The sequence below is a fragment of the Schistocerca nitens genome, chromosome 4 (assembly GCF_023898315.1).
Source record: "Schistocerca nitens isolate TAMUIC-IGC-003100 chromosome 4, iqSchNite1.1, whole genome shotgun sequence".
Classification (NCBI taxonomy): Eukaryota; Metazoa; Arthropoda; class Insecta; order Orthoptera; family Acrididae; genus Schistocerca; species Schistocerca nitens.
In genome coordinates, this window is record NC_064617.1 from 360,429,968 (window position 1) to 360,452,809 (window position 22,842).

General features: G+C 45.0%; 1 protein-coding gene across 1 annotated transcript in view; it reads right to left on the bottom strand.

Moving 5' to 3' along the window:
- The window catches only part of LOC126251589 (uncharacterized), a 338,248-nt gene that overhangs the window by 181,328 nt on the left and 134,078 nt on the right, over nucleotides 1-22,842 (bottom strand). Inside the window, exon 2 of the mRNA XM_049952121.1 lies at nucleotides 15,407-15,540. Within this exon, the coding sequence (XP_049808078.1) occupies nucleotides 15,407-15,517 (111 nt within the window). The 5' untranslated portion in view covers nucleotides 15,518-15,540. The remainder of the gene's footprint in view (nucleotides 1-15,406; nucleotides 15,541-22,842) is intronic.

Consider the following 22,842-nt stretch of genomic DNA (forward strand, 5'->3'; position numbering starts at 1 on the left):
TCTGGACCGGAAGACTTGCCTTCCTTAAGTGATTTGAGTTGTTTCGACGGCCGGAGTGGCCGTGCGTTTCTAGGCGCTACAGTCTGGAGCCGAGCGACCGCTACGGTCGCAGGTTCGAATCCCGCCTCGGGCATGGATGTGTGTCATGTCCTTAGATTAGTTAGGTTTAATTAGTTCTAAGTTCTATGCGACTGATGACCTCAGCAGTTAAGTTGCATAGTACTCAGAGCCATTTGAACAATTTTTTGAGTTGTTTCGCAACACCTAAGATATCTACTTTTATGTCACTCATGCTAACAGTTGTTCTGGTTTCGAATACGGGAATATTTGCTTCGTCTTCTTTCGTGAGGGAATTACGGAAAACTGTATTTAGTAACCACGTTTTAGTGGCATCATCATCGGTAACATTTCCATCGCTATCCCGCAGTGACGGTATTGACTGTTTTTTGCCACTGGTGTACTTTACATACGACCAGGATCTCTATGGGTTCTCTACCATATTTTGAGACAATGTTTCCTTGTGGAAACTATTAAAAGCAACTCGCACCGACGTCCGCACTAAATTTCGAGCTTCCTTGAAACTTAGGCAGTCTTGGGGATTTTGCGTTTTCTGAATTTGGCATGCTTGTTCTAAAATGTTCCTGTGTGGAATACGTGTTCCCGTTTCTCTTCATGTTAGCATACGTCCAGCAATGTCGAACATGATCGTTCTGGTGGTCCAGTGTTAATGTTTGTCCTTGAATGAAAGTGTCATTTCTGTTCATCTCATTAAGTATTTCTTTCAGTGCCTTCTGTGCTGAACTGTAATGTATTACACTTCTTTCTATGCGTGGTCCAAGTTTCTTCGAGGTATGTTACGTTATGACACGTTATGCGAAAGCTACTTTCGTTCTTAAGTGTCACACAGCAATGTAGATGCGATAAAATAAGGGCTTCCGCTCTAGTGTGAGGTTTGTTACTCATCGTTATATGGCAGGCAACTAAAAAGAAACAAGAGTATTTTTACGTATCGAAGCTTGTTTAGTGAAAGTTTTTTTTTTCTTCTGTCTTTATTTTAACTTGTGGGAAAAGTATTCTCGTGGTTTATTTAAGAAAGTTTTCGTTTTGTTCTGTCTTTATTTTAACTTGTGGGAAAAGTATTCTCGTGGTTTATTTAAGAAACCGCCATGATTTGAATCCATATGTCGTTACATTTTATTAGGGAGTACGCTTCGATAGCTAGAACTCTTTAAACAATTGCCACACTGTTGTCGTGTCCAACAGCAGTGCGCTTCAAATCAAGAAACAAGCAACTGTCGTCATACATGCTACATTTTTGTCTACTCATATCTTTAGAACTGCATCATATATTGGAAGTGACACGTTTCCTACTTAAATTTAAAAATTTGTGCATGATGACAGAAAAATTACAGAAGACCAACGATAATTAAAAACGATCTACACCGAGTAAAACAAACCTGTAAACCAGAGTTTCCCAAACCGTGTTCGGCGGAACACCAGTGGATAAGTGCTCTGGGAAAAACTATTATTAACATGGTTTCTTTCTGATTTTTTAAAAAAAAACTTATTATGATTTCTGTATTATTAGTTATGATTTAAAATTGAGGCACTCAATAAAAAAAGTTCTCTCAGTTATAAAAATTTTGTTAATTTTATTTACCTTCAAAGTCAACAAGGTGTTCATCAAACTACCGGGAGTCTAAAAGTGTTCCATCTGAGGAAACGTTTGGCAGCTCGTGCTGTAAAATATTACTTGGTAAAAACAAATGAGTTCTCTAGTACGATTAGACTGCCAGCTACCACGCTGGCGTAGTAACAACACTTCCTCGCCGGCCCGCTAGATATCACCACTAATTCACACATTGTTCCTTTACTCAGAAAGCAAATAAACCAAATTATTAATTTTATGAAACCGCAACACACAGGTCGAAAACAGTCGCTCAACATCATGATGAAAAGTGGAAGTTCCTTCCTCAGTGAGGGACCGGGTAGGTAATTTTCATTCTGTCTCTCACCCTGGTCGGCCATTCTATTAATAGTGAATCGTTAGCTGGATAACACCTCTGACTAGCGTGTTTCTGCAGATGAGTGACCACCAGTTTGTCAACATGAGTGCAGATACGAAGGCCATTTCAATAGTTCTGCGCACTGGAAGACACGATTTGAAGAAAATACTTAATGTCACAAGATGCCTTTACAGGCATTTATTATAATTTCCATTCTTGCTATGATAGCTTCCTAACGTTTTGGCAACTTCTGTAATACGGAAAGGGCACCTTCACTGCTGAGCTGTCTGATTTCTCGGGTCACCTCACCGAAAGCTTCATCAGCTGTATCAAAACGTTTCTCAAAGAGTCGTTCCTTCAATTTGGGAAACAAAGCAAAGTCTACTGGACTCATGTCAGTGGGTGGGGAAGTATTTACGACCCATACTTGTCGAGGGGTCTCTCACTGGTAGGAAAATACGCGGTGTTGTATTATCGTGGAAACCGCAACCAGCTGCAAACATTTCAGGCCGCCTTCGACGAATTTTCGGGAGCAGAGGTGCTGTGATTAGAGATGTCACGCACTGTGTACAATACGATTGATAAGTTGTTAAACTCCTGCATACCAAGGGGGTGCTTGTTTACTGGCATGCTCGCCACAAAATCTCGATGTTGGACGTGGTCCTCCTTCTCTGCATCGGAAAACAGAAGATCTTATTTAAGTTAAAATGAGCAGTCGATATCGCAATAATATCTGCTCATTAACCGCTTTCGGCTTATGTACAAGCCATCTTCATAAGTTTTAGCCCTCTATCGGTGATGCTGACGGCTGACGGCACGTACGATCGTGGTATCATGAGAAATCCGAGTAGCTGCCATCATTCCAAATGTTCTGCAGCGTTTCGTTTTAAATTTTCTACGGCAGGGCCATTAGGGTACCATAGTCACAAAATGGAGGGCCCACGAACACGTTTTCTGGAGAGGTGTTGTTAAAGATACGGAAAATATGCTTCCAACTTTGCAATGGTGTCAGCGCAGTCAAGTAGTTCCAGCGCACAAATGTTTCCCACGACCTTCTGCAATGAAACCGTGGTCCAGGCTGCATCCTGATTTGCAAAATCCCATTCCTGGGATCACTTTGGCTCATAATAGGAGGCGCGGGGAGTAAATTTCCTTATATTTCTCGCATGCACTCTGCAATGACTGTTAAAGCCATGTGCCGCCGCTGACTAGGATTTTAACCACTGAAGGCCCCCCAGATGCTATAGTCACCGAAATGGACCCCAGTATACATCTTTAGAATTCAGCCAGTTTTTTTTTTTAATTGAATGGTATTCAATTCATGCGATTAGCCCTATTTCATACAGCATCCAATAGATAAATGGGACTTCATCAGGACTTTCAGTCCTAAGTAGCGAAATTGCAACAGAACCATAACACTGATGATGCTTTCACGCTGTCCTGGATGTTAATAACCGCTTAGCTGTATTTAGTCCTTCATTACTGGATCACTACCGGTTTCGTGGCACTAAAGGCCACATCTGGAGGTGAACATCTGTATAACGATAAATCCAGAAGGAATAACAACAATGGTATGGTAAATTATTTTAAGATTTAAAAAAAATTTAATATATTAAAAACTTTTATATGAGAATATCAAAATGTTATTACTCACATGACTTAAACATTAGAGTGGAAAAGCTCAGAATCTTTTTACCCAAGAGTCATTGTCCGTCAAACAAAACACCATTGAAAGACGGTGTGTCATAGATTAACAACTGCCAGATTCCAATACAGTTAAAGGGTTCAAAACAAATCGTAATATAGTGATCTATTGGCAAGGAGAAAATAAATGAAAACTATTAAGACCTAATTTGGGGCCAGAATGAAACACCGAGAAGTAGTTGCCACACTATAAGAGGATGCTCTGCCTAGACAAAATCGTCAAGTAAATAGCTACTGGCGGATAAGTAGAATTTGAAAAGCGCACTTACAGCTTTTCCGATCCATACGGAACAGCATACATACCAGTATATTTCTCAGGGTTGTTATTCCTTCTGGATTTATTGTTATACAGATATTCACCTCAAGATGTGGCTCGTAGTGATCCAGTAATAAAGGACTAAATACAGCTGAAGCGATTATTAATATCCAAGATGAATACTCGTGGTTGTCCCACCTACAAGGTTGTCTGCTGTCACACTGTTCTTGGCACTGTGTCGTTCTTCCCCACAATATGAGGTGAGCACAGCGGAGAGGCTACATTGCGACCCTCAGTTCTTCACAGATCTCGAGTGTGTAAACTTTATCCCCTGACTTCATTTCCCCAAGGCCTAATCACCATTGCAAAAGGATTCATGATAAGATAAGGGCAATGGTCATGGTAATCGCTAATGGTTCTCAGCATGCATCACTCGTCACCTTAACAGAGCTATTGTTCAGGTACAACTGCTGGACCAATTACAGTCCCGCAAGTAGCGGCGGCTCCACTACTGTCCCTGTTCCAGATCTTCCACATCCGATGTTCGGCCTACAGTCTACACGAACTACAGCCATAGCAGCGATGCCCTCTGGAACGCGAGCCTGGCGGTCAGCACGACACTTACATTACGGAGGATGCATTAACCGGTGTTGACGACCTGATTCCCATGCATATCGCAGGTGAGGGCTGAAGAACTTCGCTTTCGAAGGCCGTCGATGACGAGTAGTCTGCGTTCCTTGACGGGGGGAGAGGGTGAGGATGCTGTGTCGGGACACGTAGTCCAACAGGATAACAAGCCACTGCAGCAGGTTACCGCAGCACCAACCCTTAGATGCCATGGCTTCATGAAACAAACAAAAACAGTTCCGGACGACAACAGCAACAGTGGCTTGTCCTTACGAGCAGCTCTGGCCATCGCCACTGATACTAAAGCGGCCTGCTTCGCCAAAAGGTGGCGTTTACATTGCCAGTAGGAGACGCAAAAATCGCGGCAGCAGTTAGATCTGCTCACGTGTCACAACTAGACAGTGCCATAACCATCCGTCAACACTGTATGCTGCATGGCTATAGCAAGTCGCACCAACATGGACACTGTCAATTTCGAAGCTTTCTATAAGCCGCGAGCTATCAACAATGAGCCGCCTCACCAACCTTAGACTCTCAGGACTCAGGTGCCAGGACTTGTCATCCACCGGTTCTTAGACTTCTTTGTGGTCGTGATTCGTGAACCGCTGTCCTAACGGTGTTAGATGTGATTATCAGATGGTTCAAATGGCTCTGAGCACTATGGGACTTAACATCTGAGGTCATCAGTCCCCTAGACTTAGAACTACTTAAACCTAAGGACATCACACACATCCATGCCCGAGGCAGGATTCCAACCTGCGACCGTAGCAGCAGCGCGCTTCCAGACTGAAGCTCCTAGAACCGCTCGGCCACAGCGGCCGGCGTGATTATCAAGATATGACAAGTTCCACAGTAGCTCCGCAGATGACGACGAGATTGAAGAAATGTATGATGAAACAAAAGAAATTATTCAGATAGTGAAGGGAGACGAAAATTTAATAGTCTTGGGGGACTGGAATTCCACAGTAGGAAAAGGAAGAAAAGTAAAAAATGGTTCAAATGGCTCTGAGCACTATGGGACTTAACATCTGAGGTCATCAGTCGCCTAGAACTTAGAACTACTTAAACCTAACTAACCTAAGGACATTACACACATCCATGCCCGAGGTAGGATTCGAACCTGCGACCGTAGCAGTCGCGCGGTTCCGGACTGCAGCGCCTAGAAGCGCGTGTCCACAGCGGTCGGCAAGAAAAGTGAAAGTAGTCGTTGAGTATGGAATGGAGGTAAGGAATGAATGAGGAAGCCACCTGGTAGAATTTTGCAGAGACCATAACTTAATCATATCTAACACTTGGTTTAAGAATCGTGAAAGAAGGTTGTATACGTGGAAGAGGCCTGGAGACGCTGGAAGGTTTCAGACACTCGAACAGTCCACGGGTATACTGCCGGTTAATAGTGTCCAATGGGCACAATATTTCGGCGATCAGACAAATGGCTCTGAGCACTATGGGACTTAACTTCTGAGGTCATTAGTCCCCTAGAACTTAGAACTACTTAAACCTAACTAACCTAAGGACATCACATACCTCCATGCCCGAGGCATGATTCGAACCTGCGACCGTAGTGGTCGCGCGGTTCCAGACTGTTGCGCCTAGAACCGCTCGGCCACTCCGACCGCCGCGATCAGACATTTCGCCATTATCAGGTGCGCTGACGAACTCAGCTGCTGAGGACGGGCGGCCGATTTAAATCACCTCCCCCCGCGGGCCACTCTCTTCGCCGTTCGCGACCGGGCTCCGGCGGTCGCGAAGACGTGGGCGTCGGAATCTGTCGTAGCGTCGATGTGCTTGCTACGTCACGGCTGCAAAATACTGACACGAATTCTTTATAGACGAATGGAAAAACTGCTATAAGCCGATCTTGCGGAAGATCAGTTTGGATTCCGTAGAAATGTTGGAAGACGTGAGGCAATACTGACCCTACTACATATCTTAGAAGATAGATTAAGGAAAACCATTTGTAGACTTAGAGAAAGCATTTGACAATTTTGACTGGAATACTCTATTTCAAATTTAAAGGTAGAACGGGTCAAGCACAGAGAGCGAAAGCCTACAATTTGTTCAGAGACCAGATGGCAATTATAAGAGTCGAGGGGCATGAAAGGGAAGCAGTGGTTGGGGAGTGAGACAGTTTTGTAGCCTACCCCCGATGTTATTCATTATTCTATATATTGAGCAAGCAGTAAAGGAAACAAAAGAAAAATTTGGAGTAGGAATTAAAATCCTTGGAGAAGAAATAAAAACTTTGAGGTTTGCCGATGACATTATAATTCTGTCAGAGACAGCAAAGGACCTGGAAGAGCAGTTGAACGGAATGGACAATGTCTTGAAAGGGGGATATAGGATGAACACCAACAAAAGCAAAACGAGGATAATGGAATTTAGTCGAATGAAATCAGGTGATGCTAAGGGAATTAGATTTGGAAATGAGATACTTAAAGTAGTAAATAAGTTTTTCTAATTAGGGATCAAAATAACTGATGATGGTCAAAGTAGAGAGGATATAAAATGTAGACTGGCAATGGCAAGGAAAGCGTTTCTGAAGAAGAGAAATTTGGTAACATCGAGTATAGATTTAAGCGTCAGGAAGCGTTTCTAAAAGTATTTGCATGGAGTGCAGCCATGTATGGATGTGAAACATGGACGATAAATAGTTTAGACAAGAAGAGAATAGAAGCTTTCTAAATGTGGTGCTACAGAAGAATGCTGAAGATTAGATAGGTAGATCACATAACTAATGAGGAGCTACGGAATAGAATTGGGGAGAAGATGAATTTGTGGCACAAATTAATTAGAAGAAGGGATCAGTTAGTAGGTAGGACACGTTCTGCAGCATCAAGGGATCACCAATTTTGTGATGGAGGGCAGCGTGGAGGGTAAAAATCGTAGAGGGAGACAAGGAGATGAATACACTAAGCAGATTCAGAAGGATGGTGGGTGCAGTAGTTACTTGGAGATGAAGAAAGCTTGCACACGATAGAGCAGCGATAGAGAGCTGCACGAAACCAGTGTCTGGACTGAAGACCACAACAACCACAACAACATAAGTTCTCCTGGGGAATTGCATCGGAAAGTATTGTTACGTTTCGGTGACTGAATAACTGCAACTCTTGTGGTTTTAATGGAAGTCTCTGTTCTCTGTTATTCCATATAAAGTGTTTATTGTTATATGTCCACCGGTGATCTTGTCAGGTCACTTCAGCTTACGTTTTACATCACATATAGGTTATCATTTCTTCGTTCTGCCACAGATTGTCAACGTCTACGTTAGTGCCGCCACTTGACCTTAGACATTATATTGTGCGAGAACAATTTCAAGCAGAGCTGAACCTGTGGTCTTAGTGGTGCGTAAAGCCGAGCTCTCGGCGCTGAGTAAGTACAGGGAAATTCGCCGAATTATTTACGTTCCTACGGGATTGGTGACGCAGCCAGCGCGGACGTTGACACATTCTGTGGCAGCATGACGTACTGTCGACACGTTGATCAACCACAAGACGTCTAGGGGCTACAGAAGGCCACCACAATAGCAACCAAATTAGACACGGCAAGTAAATTGAGAATTTTTTAACAAGAATGTCGTTGCGAAATCTTCGTTCTCGTCATACGTATTATAATAGTCTCACAATGTGTACGTGCAGCCCTTTTTTATCTGTTGGGTCTCTCTACTTCTGTGTCCCCTGGGAAACCAGCTTATTTTTGTTTTCGTCTCATTGGTTGGAAGTAATGTTACTCTGCCATTAGTGGAAGCTGGGGACGCTGTTACCGCTCGTCTGACATTCTCACTTCTTCCCAGTTTACGTGCGGTTTTCTTTCGACCCCTGTGTTCCAAGAAGCGTCATGCAACATATTACTTCCTTCGAGATACATAACGCGAAGTGATCATGACGGGAAAAATCAGGAAAATTCTAGATCATAAACAATATATATTATTACCACCTCCCCATGCGCCGTTATCAAGTGGAACAGTAGCGTATGGTAACGTTAGTAAATCCTCGTATCGTTCTAGACTTCGTACGATTGGCGAAATTTGTGATTGTGTTATTGGTGTCCATTCATGAAAGAAGAGCTGTACACAATTATTACGGTTAACAATACATAACCACACAACAGTATTTGAAAAATCAAAGGATTTTGATCAATATTAGTGAATGGATTATCTGACGAAAACATGAAACAGCGAGTTGCGGTCTGACGTGCTTTATTGTCACAACTTTCAATGCTGTGGTCCACCTAAAAGTGTTATTTTCTAATGAATATGCGGTCTATCCTGTTCGCACAGGAAGTATATGGCTTTCTGATCTCAGGAAAAGTCTCAGTTACGTGAAAGAGTTGGGAAGGAACCCACCTCGTGGATAGGGATGTTATCAGGAAACCTGTTAAGACCATACTTTTTCGAAAGGGTGCTGAATGGAAATCTTATCTTGACACGCTGAAAATGTGAGTAGTCTCTCACTTCGAATACGAGGAACTGTGAAACATGTGTCTTTACGGCAGGACGGAACTCCAGCGCCCTTTGGTATTTACATGCGATGTTCCTCGAATAACTGTAAGGTGTTTGGATTGCTTGTGGTTCAGCAATATCTCCAGCCCCATTAAAATGATCACCGCAAAGCACAAAATTTACCACTCATTATAGGGAATAATCAAGTTCCATGTGGCCGAACGTCGGTACAAGATTAAAGATTTCGGCAAAAGTGCTGAGGAACTCTTTAGAACGCCTGACAGGCTCCGCAAGACGTCAAGAATGATATATGGAGGCGGATCGGTCTCTGCGTAAGGCACGATGGTTCATATAAAGATCGCTTGGATACATGGCTTTTATTTGTAAGTAGTCCAATATATAACACACCGTTTTGGCCTTGGAGTAAGAGGCCTTCTTGGACGCACTATAGATATGAGTGATGTCACTGGACAGCGGGTTAATGGTAACGATATGAGTGATGTCACTGGACAGCGGGTTAATGGTAACGACTGACTGGGAGTGATCACCCACGCTATATCCTATGCCAATAGTTTTACAGGAATGGAGTAATACACTTTCTGATCAAAAGTACCCGGACATCCCTATGTACTGCAGAATTGACTGCTACAGCGAGAGCTGCCAGTGTAAAAGCAGGCGGGGAGTAATTTGTTGTTAGTATAAAAGCGTTAGTAGCAGGATGGACTAGTCAGGGGAGCTTAAGTGACTTAGAACGTGGACTAGTCACTGGAAGTCACAAGATCAACAAATTAATCACGCAAATTTCGAGACTCCTATAGTTGCCCAATTGGAGTTATGGTGATGTGGCTGTGAAGTGGAGACGCTTAGGAACAACCACAGCTAAACCAAAACTAGGCAGTCACGCACTGAGTAACGGAGAGTATCGATCATTATCAGCAGTGCAGCTAGCACAAGGGCTGCGCGTAGGGAGTTAAAAAGAATGGGGTACAGTAATCGAGCAGCTCCCCATAAGCCACACATTTCCGTAGTCAGTGTTAAGCAATGCATGAGGTGGTGTATAGAGTGATGTCACTGGACAGCGGGTTAATGGTAACGACTGACTGGGAGTGATCACCCACGCTATATCCTTTAGCAATCCAATGGAGACGTTTGGGTTTGGCTAATGCCTGGAGGAAGGTACCTGCCAACAGTGAAGTACCAAGGAAGTGATGTTGGTATGGGGGTGGTTTTCATGGTTAGAGTGAGGTCTGCTTAGTCCGTTCAAAAATCGCTATGTGTGGAAGGATATGAAAAAAATTTAGAGCTTAATGTACTGTGTACACTGGAGAACTACTTCGGGGACGATGATTGATTGTATGAGCATGACATTGCGCTCTGTCATAAGGCAGCATTGTGATGCGATTGTCTATAAACCATAACTCTTCTGAAACGGGCTGACTTGGCCAGAGTCCCAACCTGAACCCAATGCTACATCTTTGGGGTGAGTTACGACGTCAGTTTCGCTGTCGACCCCAGCGTTCGTCATCGTGATCTTATCTCGTTTCTGCTCTTGAGGAAGTATGGGTTGCCATTCCCTCATAGATATCCAGACAACCAATTGAAAGTGTCCGTAGAGGAGAACTAATTCAAAAGCCAAGATCGCTTAAATTCTGTTTACTGGATAACCGGTTTCAGCACACTAAAGGTGCCATCATCGGATCTGAGTGTAGATTAACATTTATAAACCATTTTGATATAACGAATAACGATACATGAGGCAGACGAGAATGTTAATCTACATTCAGATCCAATGATGGCACCTTTAGTGTGTTGAAACCGGTTATCCAGTAAACAGCATTTAAGCTATCTTGGCTTTTGAATTATTTCTACAACACTGTGATCGCCCTACTACGGACTATGTGTTCACTGCAAAGTCCTTAGAAGAGTTCAAGCTGTTACAAAGCCGAAGGGCAGGATATTTTTTATCATGTAGTGAGTTTTGTGAAGTGAATGTTGTATTACTAGGCTGTTCTGTAACATTGTCCGACGTCTATCTTAGGTTGGATCTAACAGTCACAGTGTGTGTTAATGGAGCCTACGAATATGAATAACAACTCTTGGTTGTGCTGGACGACTGATGCGTAGCCCAAAGTTTATTTTAGATAAGGCTGAAAGTTGACTGTTTGTTTGTGAGTTGGCGGTTAGTGAGAACGGTGGTATGTAAGGCGAAAGGTCGACTTGGGTTTATTGGGAGAATTTTGGAATAGTGGTTCACCTTTAAAGGAAACCTCATATTGGACGCTGAGCGATCTATTCTTGAGTACTGCTCGTGTTTTTAGGATTCATAGCAGTTCGGCAAGTTCGAGAATTATCGCACAGTCAGCTAACAGCTCATGCATCCAAGTTGCTGACAAGAATAATATACAGAAAAACCTAAAAGAAAACTGAGAATATGTTAGATGAGGATCAGTTTGGCTTTAGGAATGGTAAAGGCACTGGAGAGGCAATTCTGACGTTGCGGTTGATAATGCAGGCAAGACTAAAGAAAAACAAGACACGTTCATAGCATTTGTAGACCTGGAAAAAGCGTTCGACAATGTAAAATGGTGCAAGATATTCAAAATTCTGATAAAAATGGGGGTAAGCTATAGGGAGAGACGGATCACATACAATATGTACAAGAGCGAAAAGGGAATAAATAAGAATGGACGACAAAAAACAATGTGCTCGGATTAAAAAGGGTGTAAGACAGTCTTTTTTCCCTACTTTTCAATCCGTAAATCGAAGAAGCAATGAGGAAATAAAAGAAAGGTTCAGGAGCGGGATTAAAATTCAAGGTGAAAGAATACCAATGATACGATTCGCTGATGACATTGCTGTCCTGAGTGGAAGGTGCAGAAGAAGTACATGGTCTGCTGAATGGGATGAACAATGTAATGAGTACAGAATATGGATTGAGAGTAAATCGAAGAGAGACAAAAGTAATGAGAAGTAGTAGAAATGAAAACAGTGAGAAACTTAACATCAGGACTAATGGTCACAAAGTAGATGAAGTTAAGGAATTTTACTACCTAGGCTGCAAAATAAACAATGACGGACAGATCAAGGAGGACAGCAATAGCAAACTAGCATTGGCAGAAAGGGAAATCCTGGCCAAGAGAAGTCTACTAGTACCAAACACAGGCCTTAGTTTGAGAAAGAATTTTTGGGAGAGTACGTTTGGAGCACAGCATTGTTCTGTAGAGAAACATGGACTGTGGGAAAGCCGGAACAGAAGAGAATCTAAGAATTTGAGATGTGGTGTTACAAACGAATGTTGAAAATTAGGTGGACTGATGAGGTGAGGAATGAGGAGTTTCTGGGCAGAATCGGAAAGGAAAGGAATATGTGGGAAACACTGACAAGGAGAAGGGACAGGATGACAGGACGTCTGTTAAGACATCAGGGTATGACTTCCATGGCACTAGAGGAAGCTGTAGAGGGCGAAAACTGTAGAGGAAGACAGACATTGGAATACATACAGCAAATAATTGAGGACCTATGTTGTAAGTGCTAGTCGAGATGAAAAGGTAGGCACAAGAGAGGAATTCGTGGCGGTCCGCATCAAACTAGTCAGAAGCCTAATGACGAGTTTGGATTGAAGGAAGACATTGAAGCAGTTCGCAGACGGACTGCTAGATTTGTTAACAGCAGGTTTGATGAACACGTCAGATGCTTCGAGAACTCAAATGAAGGAATCCCTGGAGGGAAGGCGACGTTTTGTTTAGAAATTTTAGAGATCCAGAGTTTGAAGCTGACTGCCGAACGATTCTACTGCCGCGAACATGGACTGCGCGTAAGGACCAAGAAGATGTGATAAATAAGGGCTCATATGGAGGCATATAGACAGTCGTTTTTCCCTCGCTTTATTTGTGAGTGGAAGAGGAAAGGAGTAGTAATTGTACAGAGTACACTCAGCCCCGAACCCTACGATGGTTAGCGGAGTATGTATGTAGATGCAGATGTAACAGTACGTCCCTCCACCAACACCCCCAATTGTTCTCTGCCTAAGATTAAATAATAGCCAACAGCTCAATTACTACACTACTGGCCATTAAAATTGCCACACCAAGAAGAAATGCAGATGATAAGCGGGTATTCATTGGACAAATACACTATACTAGAACTGACATGTGATTACATTTTCACACAATTTGGGTGCATAGATCCTGAGAAATCAGTACCCAGAACAACCACCTATAGCCGTAATAACGGCCTTGATACGCCTGGGCATTGAGTCAAACAGAGTTTGCATCATTTGCATATCACAGCATCTTCTTCCTGTCGGTTAAATTTCACGTCTGTAGCACGTCATCTTCTTGGTGTAGCAATTTTAATGGCCAGTAGTGTACTTTTTCTGCGTGCATGTGGGACTCTTTGAGATAGACTAATGTGATTAGACGACTCCTGATCAATAGTAAATGTTTATGTTAAATATTACCTACAGTGTTGCTCTGCGTGTAAGTCATCGCCTCGATTTTACTTAGGGGGTTCAACAGCAGTATTATAGCCGCTTGCCGATTCCATAACACCAAGATGTGTCGGAATAGCAACACAAAGTGTAATGTTGGACTGCTCATGAGAAAGAATTTGTGAACACAGGAAATGTGATACAAACTGCGACCGTGTGTCACCAAAAGTTTGCCACATTTTTCCTATGTTCAGGGCTGGTTAAAGCCCAAGAGACTCAAACGGCAGCTTGGGGCACCAAGCTGAGAGGGACACGTTCCATCATGTGTGGTGCCAACACTATCCTATTACGTTTCGGGTGTTAAGACAGAACAGTGTGCACAGGCTTTCAAACACCTCATTGAAAAGCCACCAGCAGAGTTCAAGCCGTCATAAAGGCGAAGCGTCGTCGCTCATTGTACACTATTGGCCATTAAAATTGCTACTCCATAAGATGACGTGCTACAGACGCGAAATTTAACAGATAGGAAGAAGATGCTGTGATATGCAAGTGATTAGCTTTTCAGAGCATTCAATCAAGTTTGGCGCCGGTGGTGACACCTACAACGTGCTGATATGAGGAAAGTTTCCAACCGATTTCTCATACACAGTTGACCGGCGTTGCCTGGTGAAACGTTGTTGTGATGCCTCGTGTAAGGAGGAGAAATGCGTACCATCACGTTTTCGACTTTGATAAAGATCGGATTGTAGCCTATCGCGATTGTGGTTTATCGTAGTGCGACACTGCTGCTCGCGTTGGTCGAGATCCAATGACTCTTAGCAGAAGATGGAATCGGTGGGTTCATGAGGGTAATACGGAACGCCACGCCGTGCTGGATCCCAACGGCCTCGTATCACTAGCAGTCGAGATGACAGGCATCTTATCCGCATGGCTGTAACGGATCGTGCAGCCACGTCTCGATCCCTGAGTCAACAGATGGGGACGTTTGCAAGACAACAACCATCTGCACGAACAATTCGACGACGTTTGCAGCAGCATGGACTATCAGCTCGTAGACCATGGCTCCGGTCACCCACGACGCTGCATCACAGGCAGGAGAGCCTGCGATGGTGTACTGAACGACGAACCTGGGTGCACGAATGGCAAAACGTCATTTTTTCGGATGAATCCAGGTTTTGTTTACAGCATCATGATGGTCACATCCGTGTTTGGCGACATCGCAGTGAACGCACATTGGAAGCTTGTATTCGTTATCGACATACTGGCGTATCACCGGCGTGATGGTGAAGGGTGCCATTGGTTACACGTCTCGGTCACCGCTTGTTCGCATTGACGGCACTTTGAACAGTGGATGTCTTACGACCCGTGGCTCTACCCTTCATTCGATCCCTGCGAAATCCTACATTTCAGCATGATAATGCACGACCACATGTTGCAGGTCCTGTACGGGCCTTTCTGGATACAGAATATGTTTGACTGCTGCCCTGGCCATCACATTCTCTAGATCTCTCACCAATTGAAAACGACTGGTCAATGGTGGCCGAGCAACTGGCTCGTCACAATACGCCAGTCACTACTTTTGATGAACTGTGGTATCGTGTTGAAGCTGCATCGGCAGCTGTACCTGTAGACGCCATCCAAGCTCTGTTTGACTCAATGCCCAGGCATATCAAGGCCGTTATTACGGCCAGAGGTGGTTGTTCTGGGTACTGGATAATCAGGATCTATCCACCCAAATTGCGTGAAAATGTAAGCACATGTCAGTTGTAGTATAATATGTTTGTTCCATGAATACCCGTTTGTGATCTGCATTTCTTTTTGCTGTAGCAATTTTAATGGCCAGTAGTGTAGTAATATCCGGCATGAGGTGCCCGAATGCTTTAGATGAGACAGTGTATAGTCTGAGCGCTGCGACAGGAGGCGTCGTGAAGGCGAGCACCTACCAGCATGAGCGCCATGCCCGCGGCGACGGCCCAGCCCCAGCCGCCTTCCGGGGGCAGCGGGTGGTCGGCCGGCGTCCCGCGCCGCTCCCGCGCCCGCGCCTGCGTCCCCATCTCTCCTCAGTCACCGTTGCCTTCTGCAAACAACACCAAGAGAAAGTTAAATTAATTTATACTGCTTTTTCAGTCCTCAACCAACAAAGTATAAGTGGTCAGCGTTCAAAAATGGCTCTGAGCACTATGGGACTTAACTTCTGAGGTCCTCAGTCGCCCAGAACATAGAACTACTTAAACCTATCTAACCTAAGGACATCACACGCATCCATGCCCGATTCAGGATTCGAACCTGGGACCGTAGCAGTCGCTGGGTTCCAGACTGTAGCGCCTAGAACCGCTCGCCCACTCTGGCCGGCTAGTCAGCGTTGTTTGCCAAGCCGGGGTCTTGTGGGAACCCCATATTCTTTTATTAATACGAGGACACTTCATAAATAATACACATTAATTTTTCTGCTTGCTCTTTTTTTCAATATCTCTTCACACTCCTTCAGTATAGTCTCAATGCTTCTGACTGAATCCCAAAGTCTCGAAAGCTCTATTACTCCATCCATGACACCACTTGTATTCTTACACTGATGAGCCAAAATGTTATGACCACTAAAAACAAATAATAAGTCTCCATCGCGTTTCCAGATTTTTTTATTCGATAGCTACCGGTTTCGTCCCTTTCCTCAGACCGTCATCAGACTTTTGACCGCCCGCAGTACAGTATATTCAGTATAGAGGGATGGCTGAGCAACATCTAAAATACAATAATTTAAAAGTACGATGTTATAGCCATTATGGCTGCTGGTAGCGGCAGACAGAGCGGAATGCTTAGAAGTAAGGTTGCCACAGCTGGATCAGGCAGCTCTGGACGAGATTATATGGGGTGTATCATAATCAATGGCGTACACGCATACAGTTGAAAGTACACGATATTAGAAGCAAAAACGTCTGAGTAAACACAGCGTCGAAAATGCATACCTTATGAGCTACGAGCAATTTTTCATCTTCGATACTGTGAAACAAGTCTCTTCTGCTGCTGCAAGTTCTTTGCTTTCCATATTTTGGGAAGTGATAGTATGGACCAAAAGAAGAAAAAAATGTCTAGCAAACATGTGCCCTAAAACCAGTACCTTAAAAGTTACGAGCACTTGATCATTAGAAGAATTGTGTTTCAAAGTAGCAAACATGAAGAAGTGCTCATAGCTCTTAAGAAATGCCCTTTAGACCACATGTTTACTGGAGTTTTCTTGTTTTGGTCCATACTACCAGTTCTCAAAATATGGAAAGCAAAGAACTTGCAGTAGAAGAAAAATGTTTCAAATGGCTCTGAGCACTATGGGACTCAACATCTTAGGTCATAAGTCCCCTAGAACTTAGAACTACTTAAACCTAACTAACCTAAAGACATCACACCCACCCATGCCCGAGGCAGGATTCGAACCTGCGACCGTAGCAGTCCCGCGGTTCCAGACTGCAGCGCCAGAACCGCACGGCCACCGCGGCCGGCTGCAGTAGAGGACACTTGTTTCACAGTACTGAAGATGAAAAATTGCTCGTAGCTATTAAGGTATGCATTTTCGACCCGATGTTTACTGAGCGTTTTTTGCTTCTAGTACTTTCAACTGTATGCGTTTACGCCATTAATTATGATACACCCTGTATGCTATATGCTCCGCCCATTGCCTACAGCATTACATGACTAATGACCAATCATGCGTGGGATATACGACATTGTTTGGTTTAGAATAATTTAAAAGAAAAAATAGATACAACAATAAATATGTACATTACATATAAAAAATTTTACGTGTATAATCCTATCATAGTTGATTTAAGTTAAAGAAACATAATGGCATGCATGCTACAATCGCTGTTGTGTGCAGAGTACCACCCGTGGGCATTTGTATGTACTTGCAGCAGAGACAGCTGTATTTGGTTGCTGTAGTTTCACTACAGCGAGGCCCAACACAGATGCCATGGTAGAGGGCGGAACGCTGATTCAGCAGTGACAACCTTACTCCTAACGATCTCGCTCCGTTTGCCACCACCAGCAACCAGACTGGGTATAGCATCGTACATTTTAATTATTGTAGCTTATATTCTAGACGTAGTTCAGCCAACCCTCTGTACTGAATATATATTATTACTGTATTGGAGCGGTAAATATCCTAAAGATGGTCTGGGGAAAGGGCCGAAACCGGTTGCTATCAAATAAATAAAAATATGAAAAAGCGACCGAGACTGGTTTTATTTGATTTTTCGTATTTTATACCTATAGCTGTGCTCCAAAATGCTTTCTAGAATTACGATCCCTGCTCTCCGCGAGGTTGAATGACTCCTAGTTGTGTTGCGCGCACGTGACGCAAAGGAAGGAATGTAAGCGGAAGAGAGACGAATGGGCAGTCATTATAGCGAAGATACTGGCCGCAACTGCGGAAATCCACTGATATAATCGTTTTTGACGAAGGGCACATTGTTGTGGTGCTGCGGCTCGAAACGAGACTCTCTGAAACGGTGAAGCAGGTCGCCTGTTGGCGTACTACTGCCGTGATTTTTCCCTAATGTCATTTTTCCTATGAGGATTATTTAAACCGGTGAAGGCCATATTACGTTCTTCAGTTGTTAGAGGCCGTATTACGCTCTTTAGTTGTAGGCAACCGCTGTCCACCAGTGCAGTAATGCATTGTCTCTGTTCACTAATGTAGCGATACACCTGGAGTGAGTACACTGATATGGTGGTGCGTACTACGTAGCGCACCACAACGGACGGGCTGCACAGTGTGTTTATCAACAACAATATCCTAATCGCCGTATCCTGCCCGCATCATACGACCTTTGCTGCTGTGTACCAACATCTGCGTGAGACCGGGTCATGTAGCAGATTACCTGGACAGAGACGCCGTCGCACGGTAAGAGCGCTGCAAGTTGAGGAAGCTGTCTTGCAGCATGTGGAGCGGGATCCTTCAATCAGCACTCGTGAAATTGCATGCAACATGGGGACGAATCAGACGAATGTAAGAACAGTCCTTCGAGAGCAATTGTTACGTCCATTTCACTTACAGCGTGTCCACAACCTGGAACCAGTTGATTTTCCACCCAGAGCACAGTTTTCGCAGTGGTACCTGGAACTGTGTGAAATGCATCCTACATTTCCATCCTCTGTGTTGTTTATCGATGAAGTAACGTTCGGGGGTGATGGAGTCTTCAACATGCACAATTCGCATGTTTGGAGTGAGGACAACTCACATGCCACAGTTACTAGCGCTCATCAAGTGCGGTTCTTCGTTAATCTGTGGGTCGGTGTTGTTGGGGATTGTTTAATTGGGCCGTATCTGCTACCTAGTTGTTGTCTCTTAGTCGTAAAAAAATGGTAAAGTGTTTGTTGGTTTAATTATCTGCCGCCAGAGATATCCTCCTCTACCGGTTTAAATACTCCTCATAGGAAAAAATGACTTTAGGGAAAAATATTTGTTTGGATGTCCCCTACAACCTCCCAGAGTTTGTCGGTTTAAATACTTTTCACCCTGTATAGTTCAATAATTATCACCCTTTATCTTAAACAGACGCAGAACGCATTAAAAAAAATCAGGAATAAATTGTTTCTTACAGTTGTAGCACAATAACCAAAAATCACACCTTAGGGACCGTAGAGGACCACACTTGGTATGGTAAGGGTTGAGGCAGTAGTTAGAAGAGCTGACCTGTCCTCGTAGTTTAATACGCAGCGCTCTTTTTTTTTTTTTGACAGTTAGAGAGGTGAGCCAGACACAGGTCGAAACCGCGCCATTGGTCATTGGTACGCCGGCCAGTCTTTGTGTGGTTTTTAGGTGTTTCCCCACATTGTTTTAACCTAATACTGGGCAGGCCCCCTATCGCTTTCAAGAGCGTATTGTACACAGTTAAAACACGATAACACACAGAACAACCTAGTTACAGATTTCCAAATATTTACAAGGCTACAGGCACGTGGGACAGACGTCTTTCCTCGCTTAAGTTACTGTCCTACTGAGGCGACAGAGAGGACGTCTGCTCACAGAGTTAAGAGTAATATCAAGTAGCTCAGCAATGAAAACAGTGGACCCCTAACGGCGGCATAATCGCTATAAAAGATGTAGTAAATATAAGAACTTGGATAAAAAATAACGTTGTTACATTTTCATATAACATACTGCACTGAACTGCTTGTAATTTTCTTCGCTGTATGAGCACAGATTTCTGCCATTCCCAGAAAGATTTACTACGTTTTCTGTGTCAGACAATGGCACCGTAGGTATGAATGCAGACACACCAGCAACACGACCTGAAATGAGGAGCTGTCATCTATGGATTCGTGTCGGCAACTACAGTCGCTGTCAGAAAGTAAACGGCTCGATGTCGCTCCTTACGAATCACCCCACTCCGCCGCTGGCCCTTCATCTTGGTCTGTTATCACCATTCGCTACTTCTGCTTTATACACTCCTGGAAATGGAAAAAAGAACATATTGACACCGGTGTGTCAGACCCACCATACTTGAACCGGACACTGCGAGAGGGCTGTACAAGCAATGATCACACGCACGGCACAGCGGACACACCAGGAACCGCGGTGTTGGCCGTCGAATGGCGCTAGCTGCGCAGCATTTGTGCACCGCCGCCGTCAGTGTCAGCCAGTTTGCCGTGGCATACGGAGCTCCATCGCAGTCTTTAACACTGGTAGCATGCCGCGACAGCGTGAACGTGAACCGTATGTGCAGTTGACGGACTTTGAGCGAGGGCGTATAGTGGGCATGCGGGAGGCCGGGTGGACGTACCGCCGAATTGCTCAACACGTGGGGCGTGAGGTCTCCACAGTACATCGATGTTGTCGCCAGTGGTCGGCGGAAGGTGCACGTGCCCGTCGACCTGGGACCGGACCGCAGCGACGCACGGATGCACGCCAAGACCGTAGGATCCTACGCAGTGCCGTAGGGGACCACACCGCCACTTCCCAGCAAATTAGGGACACTGTTGCTCCTGCGGTATCGGCGAGGACCATTCGCAACCGTCTCCATGAAGCTGGGCTACGGTCCCGCACACCGTTAGGCCGTCTTCCGCTCACGCCCCAACATCGTGCAGCCCGCCTCCAGTGGTGTCGCGACAGGCGTGAATGGAGGGACGAATGGAGACGTGTCGTCTTCAGCGATGAGAGTCGCTTCTGCCTTGGTGCCAATGATGGTCGTATGCGTGTTTGGCGCCGTGCAGGTGAGCGCCACAATCAGGACTGCATACGACCGAGGCACACAGGGCCAACACCCGGCATCATGGTGTGGGGAGCGATCTCCTACACTGGCCGTACACCACTGGTGATCGTCGAGGGGACACTGAATAGTGCACGGTACATCCAAACCGTCATCGAACCCATCGTTCTACCATTCCTAGACCGGCAAGGGAACTTGCTGTTCCAACAGGACAATGCACGTCCGCATGTATCCCGTGCCACCCAACGTGCTCTAGAAGGCGTAAGTCAACTACCCTGGCCACCAAGATCTCCGGATCTGTCCCCCATTGAGCATGTTTGGGACTGGATGAAGCGTCGTCTCACGCGGTCTGCACGTCCAGCACGAACGCTGGTCCAACTGAGGCGCCAGGTGGAAATGGCATGGCAAGCCGTTCCACAGGACTACATCCAGCATCTCTACGATCGTCTCCATGGGAGAATAGCAGCCTGCATTGCTGCGAAAGGTGGATATACACTGTACTAGTGCCGACATTGTGCATGCTCTGTTGCCTGTGTCTATGTGCCTGTGGTTCTGTCAGTGTGATCATGTGATGTATCTGACCCCAGGAATGTGTCAATAAAGTTTCCCCTTCCTGGGACAATGAATTCACGGTGTACTTATTTCAATTTCCAGGAGTGTATATAAGTATGAGTGATAAAAAGAGAAATTTTGTGTACAGAGGATAGTCGTTAACCCACGTTGTCCTGGTATGTACTAGGACTAAATGGATACTGTAAAACAGAATATACAGGGTGATTTTTTCCACCGTCTACAAACCCCTGGGATTTATCTATGAAAGGGTACGGAACATAAAAGGTCTAATGAACTTGTGTCCCGAAATGCATGGTTTCCATGCTAAAGACCATTTATTCAATCCTACATTGTTACAGAGACTGCGGTCTAATACACACTGTACCACGCAACCACAGTTACAGTGCGTGCTAAAAATGGTTTCCATGTGCCTCAACGCATGCGTGTACGCGTCGTAATATGTTCTGTCTCACACGGCCAGGCTGCATCCGAACAGTGCTCCATTGTCTCAACATCTGTATGGGCTCTGCATTCACGATGCTCCTGAGATGGCCCCATAACCAGAAATCGCACGGGTTGAGCTCCGGTGAACGAGCAAGCTATGCAACTGGACCCCCTTGTCCCATCCATCGACCAGGGAAAACACGATTGAGATACGTCCGGACAGTAACGGCGAAGCGGGCAGGAGTACTACCATGTAGGAGCCACATAACCCTTCGAATGATCAAAGGCAATTCTTCCAGCAGTGAACACACAGTCACCCACAAGAGACGCCCATAGTTCCAGCCTGTTAGGCGACGTGGAAGGAATGATTTCAAAATACGATCGCCAATTATACCGGCCCATATATTGTGGCTGCACCGAAGCTGATGATTCGCTGTCACCATACCATGTGGGTTCTGCATACTATCCCACAGATGACTGTCATGAAAGTTGAACGTACCACTCCGCGTACAGGTGGCCTCATCTGTGAATAGAACGGATGACACGACTTCCGTAATCGTGGTTGTCTGGTGAAGAAACCAGTGACGAAACTGCTCCCGATGTGAAAAGTCTGTCTCTAGTAAGCCCTGCACACTGGACTGGACAGGGGGTAAGCAGGGTTGATTTCGGGGGAAGGAGACCAAACTGGGAGGTCATCGGTCTTATCAGATAGGGAAGTAAGCCGGCCGTGCCCTTCCAAAGGGCCGGCCGGAATGGCCGTGCGGTTCTAGGCGCTACAGTCTGGAACCGCGCGACCGCTACGGTCGTAGGTTCGAATCCTGCCTCGGGCATGGATGTGTGTGATGTCCTTAGGTTAGTTAGGTTTAATTAGTTCTAAGTTCTAGGCGACTGATGACCTCATAAGTCGCATAGTGCTCAGAGCCATTTGAACCATTTTTGAACCCTTCCAAAGGAACCATCCCGGCATTTGCCCTAGGCGATTTAGGGAAACCACGGAAATCTTAAATCAGAATAACCGGACGCGGGATTGAATCGTCGTCCTCCCGAATGCGAATCCAGTGTGCTAACCACCTCGCTAGGTCCCCTGCGCACTCTGTATGTGGTAAGGGTAGTAACAATTGTCATGGAGAATGTTCTACACTGTCGTCTGGCTTATCCTATACTGGCGGGCCAACTGCCTG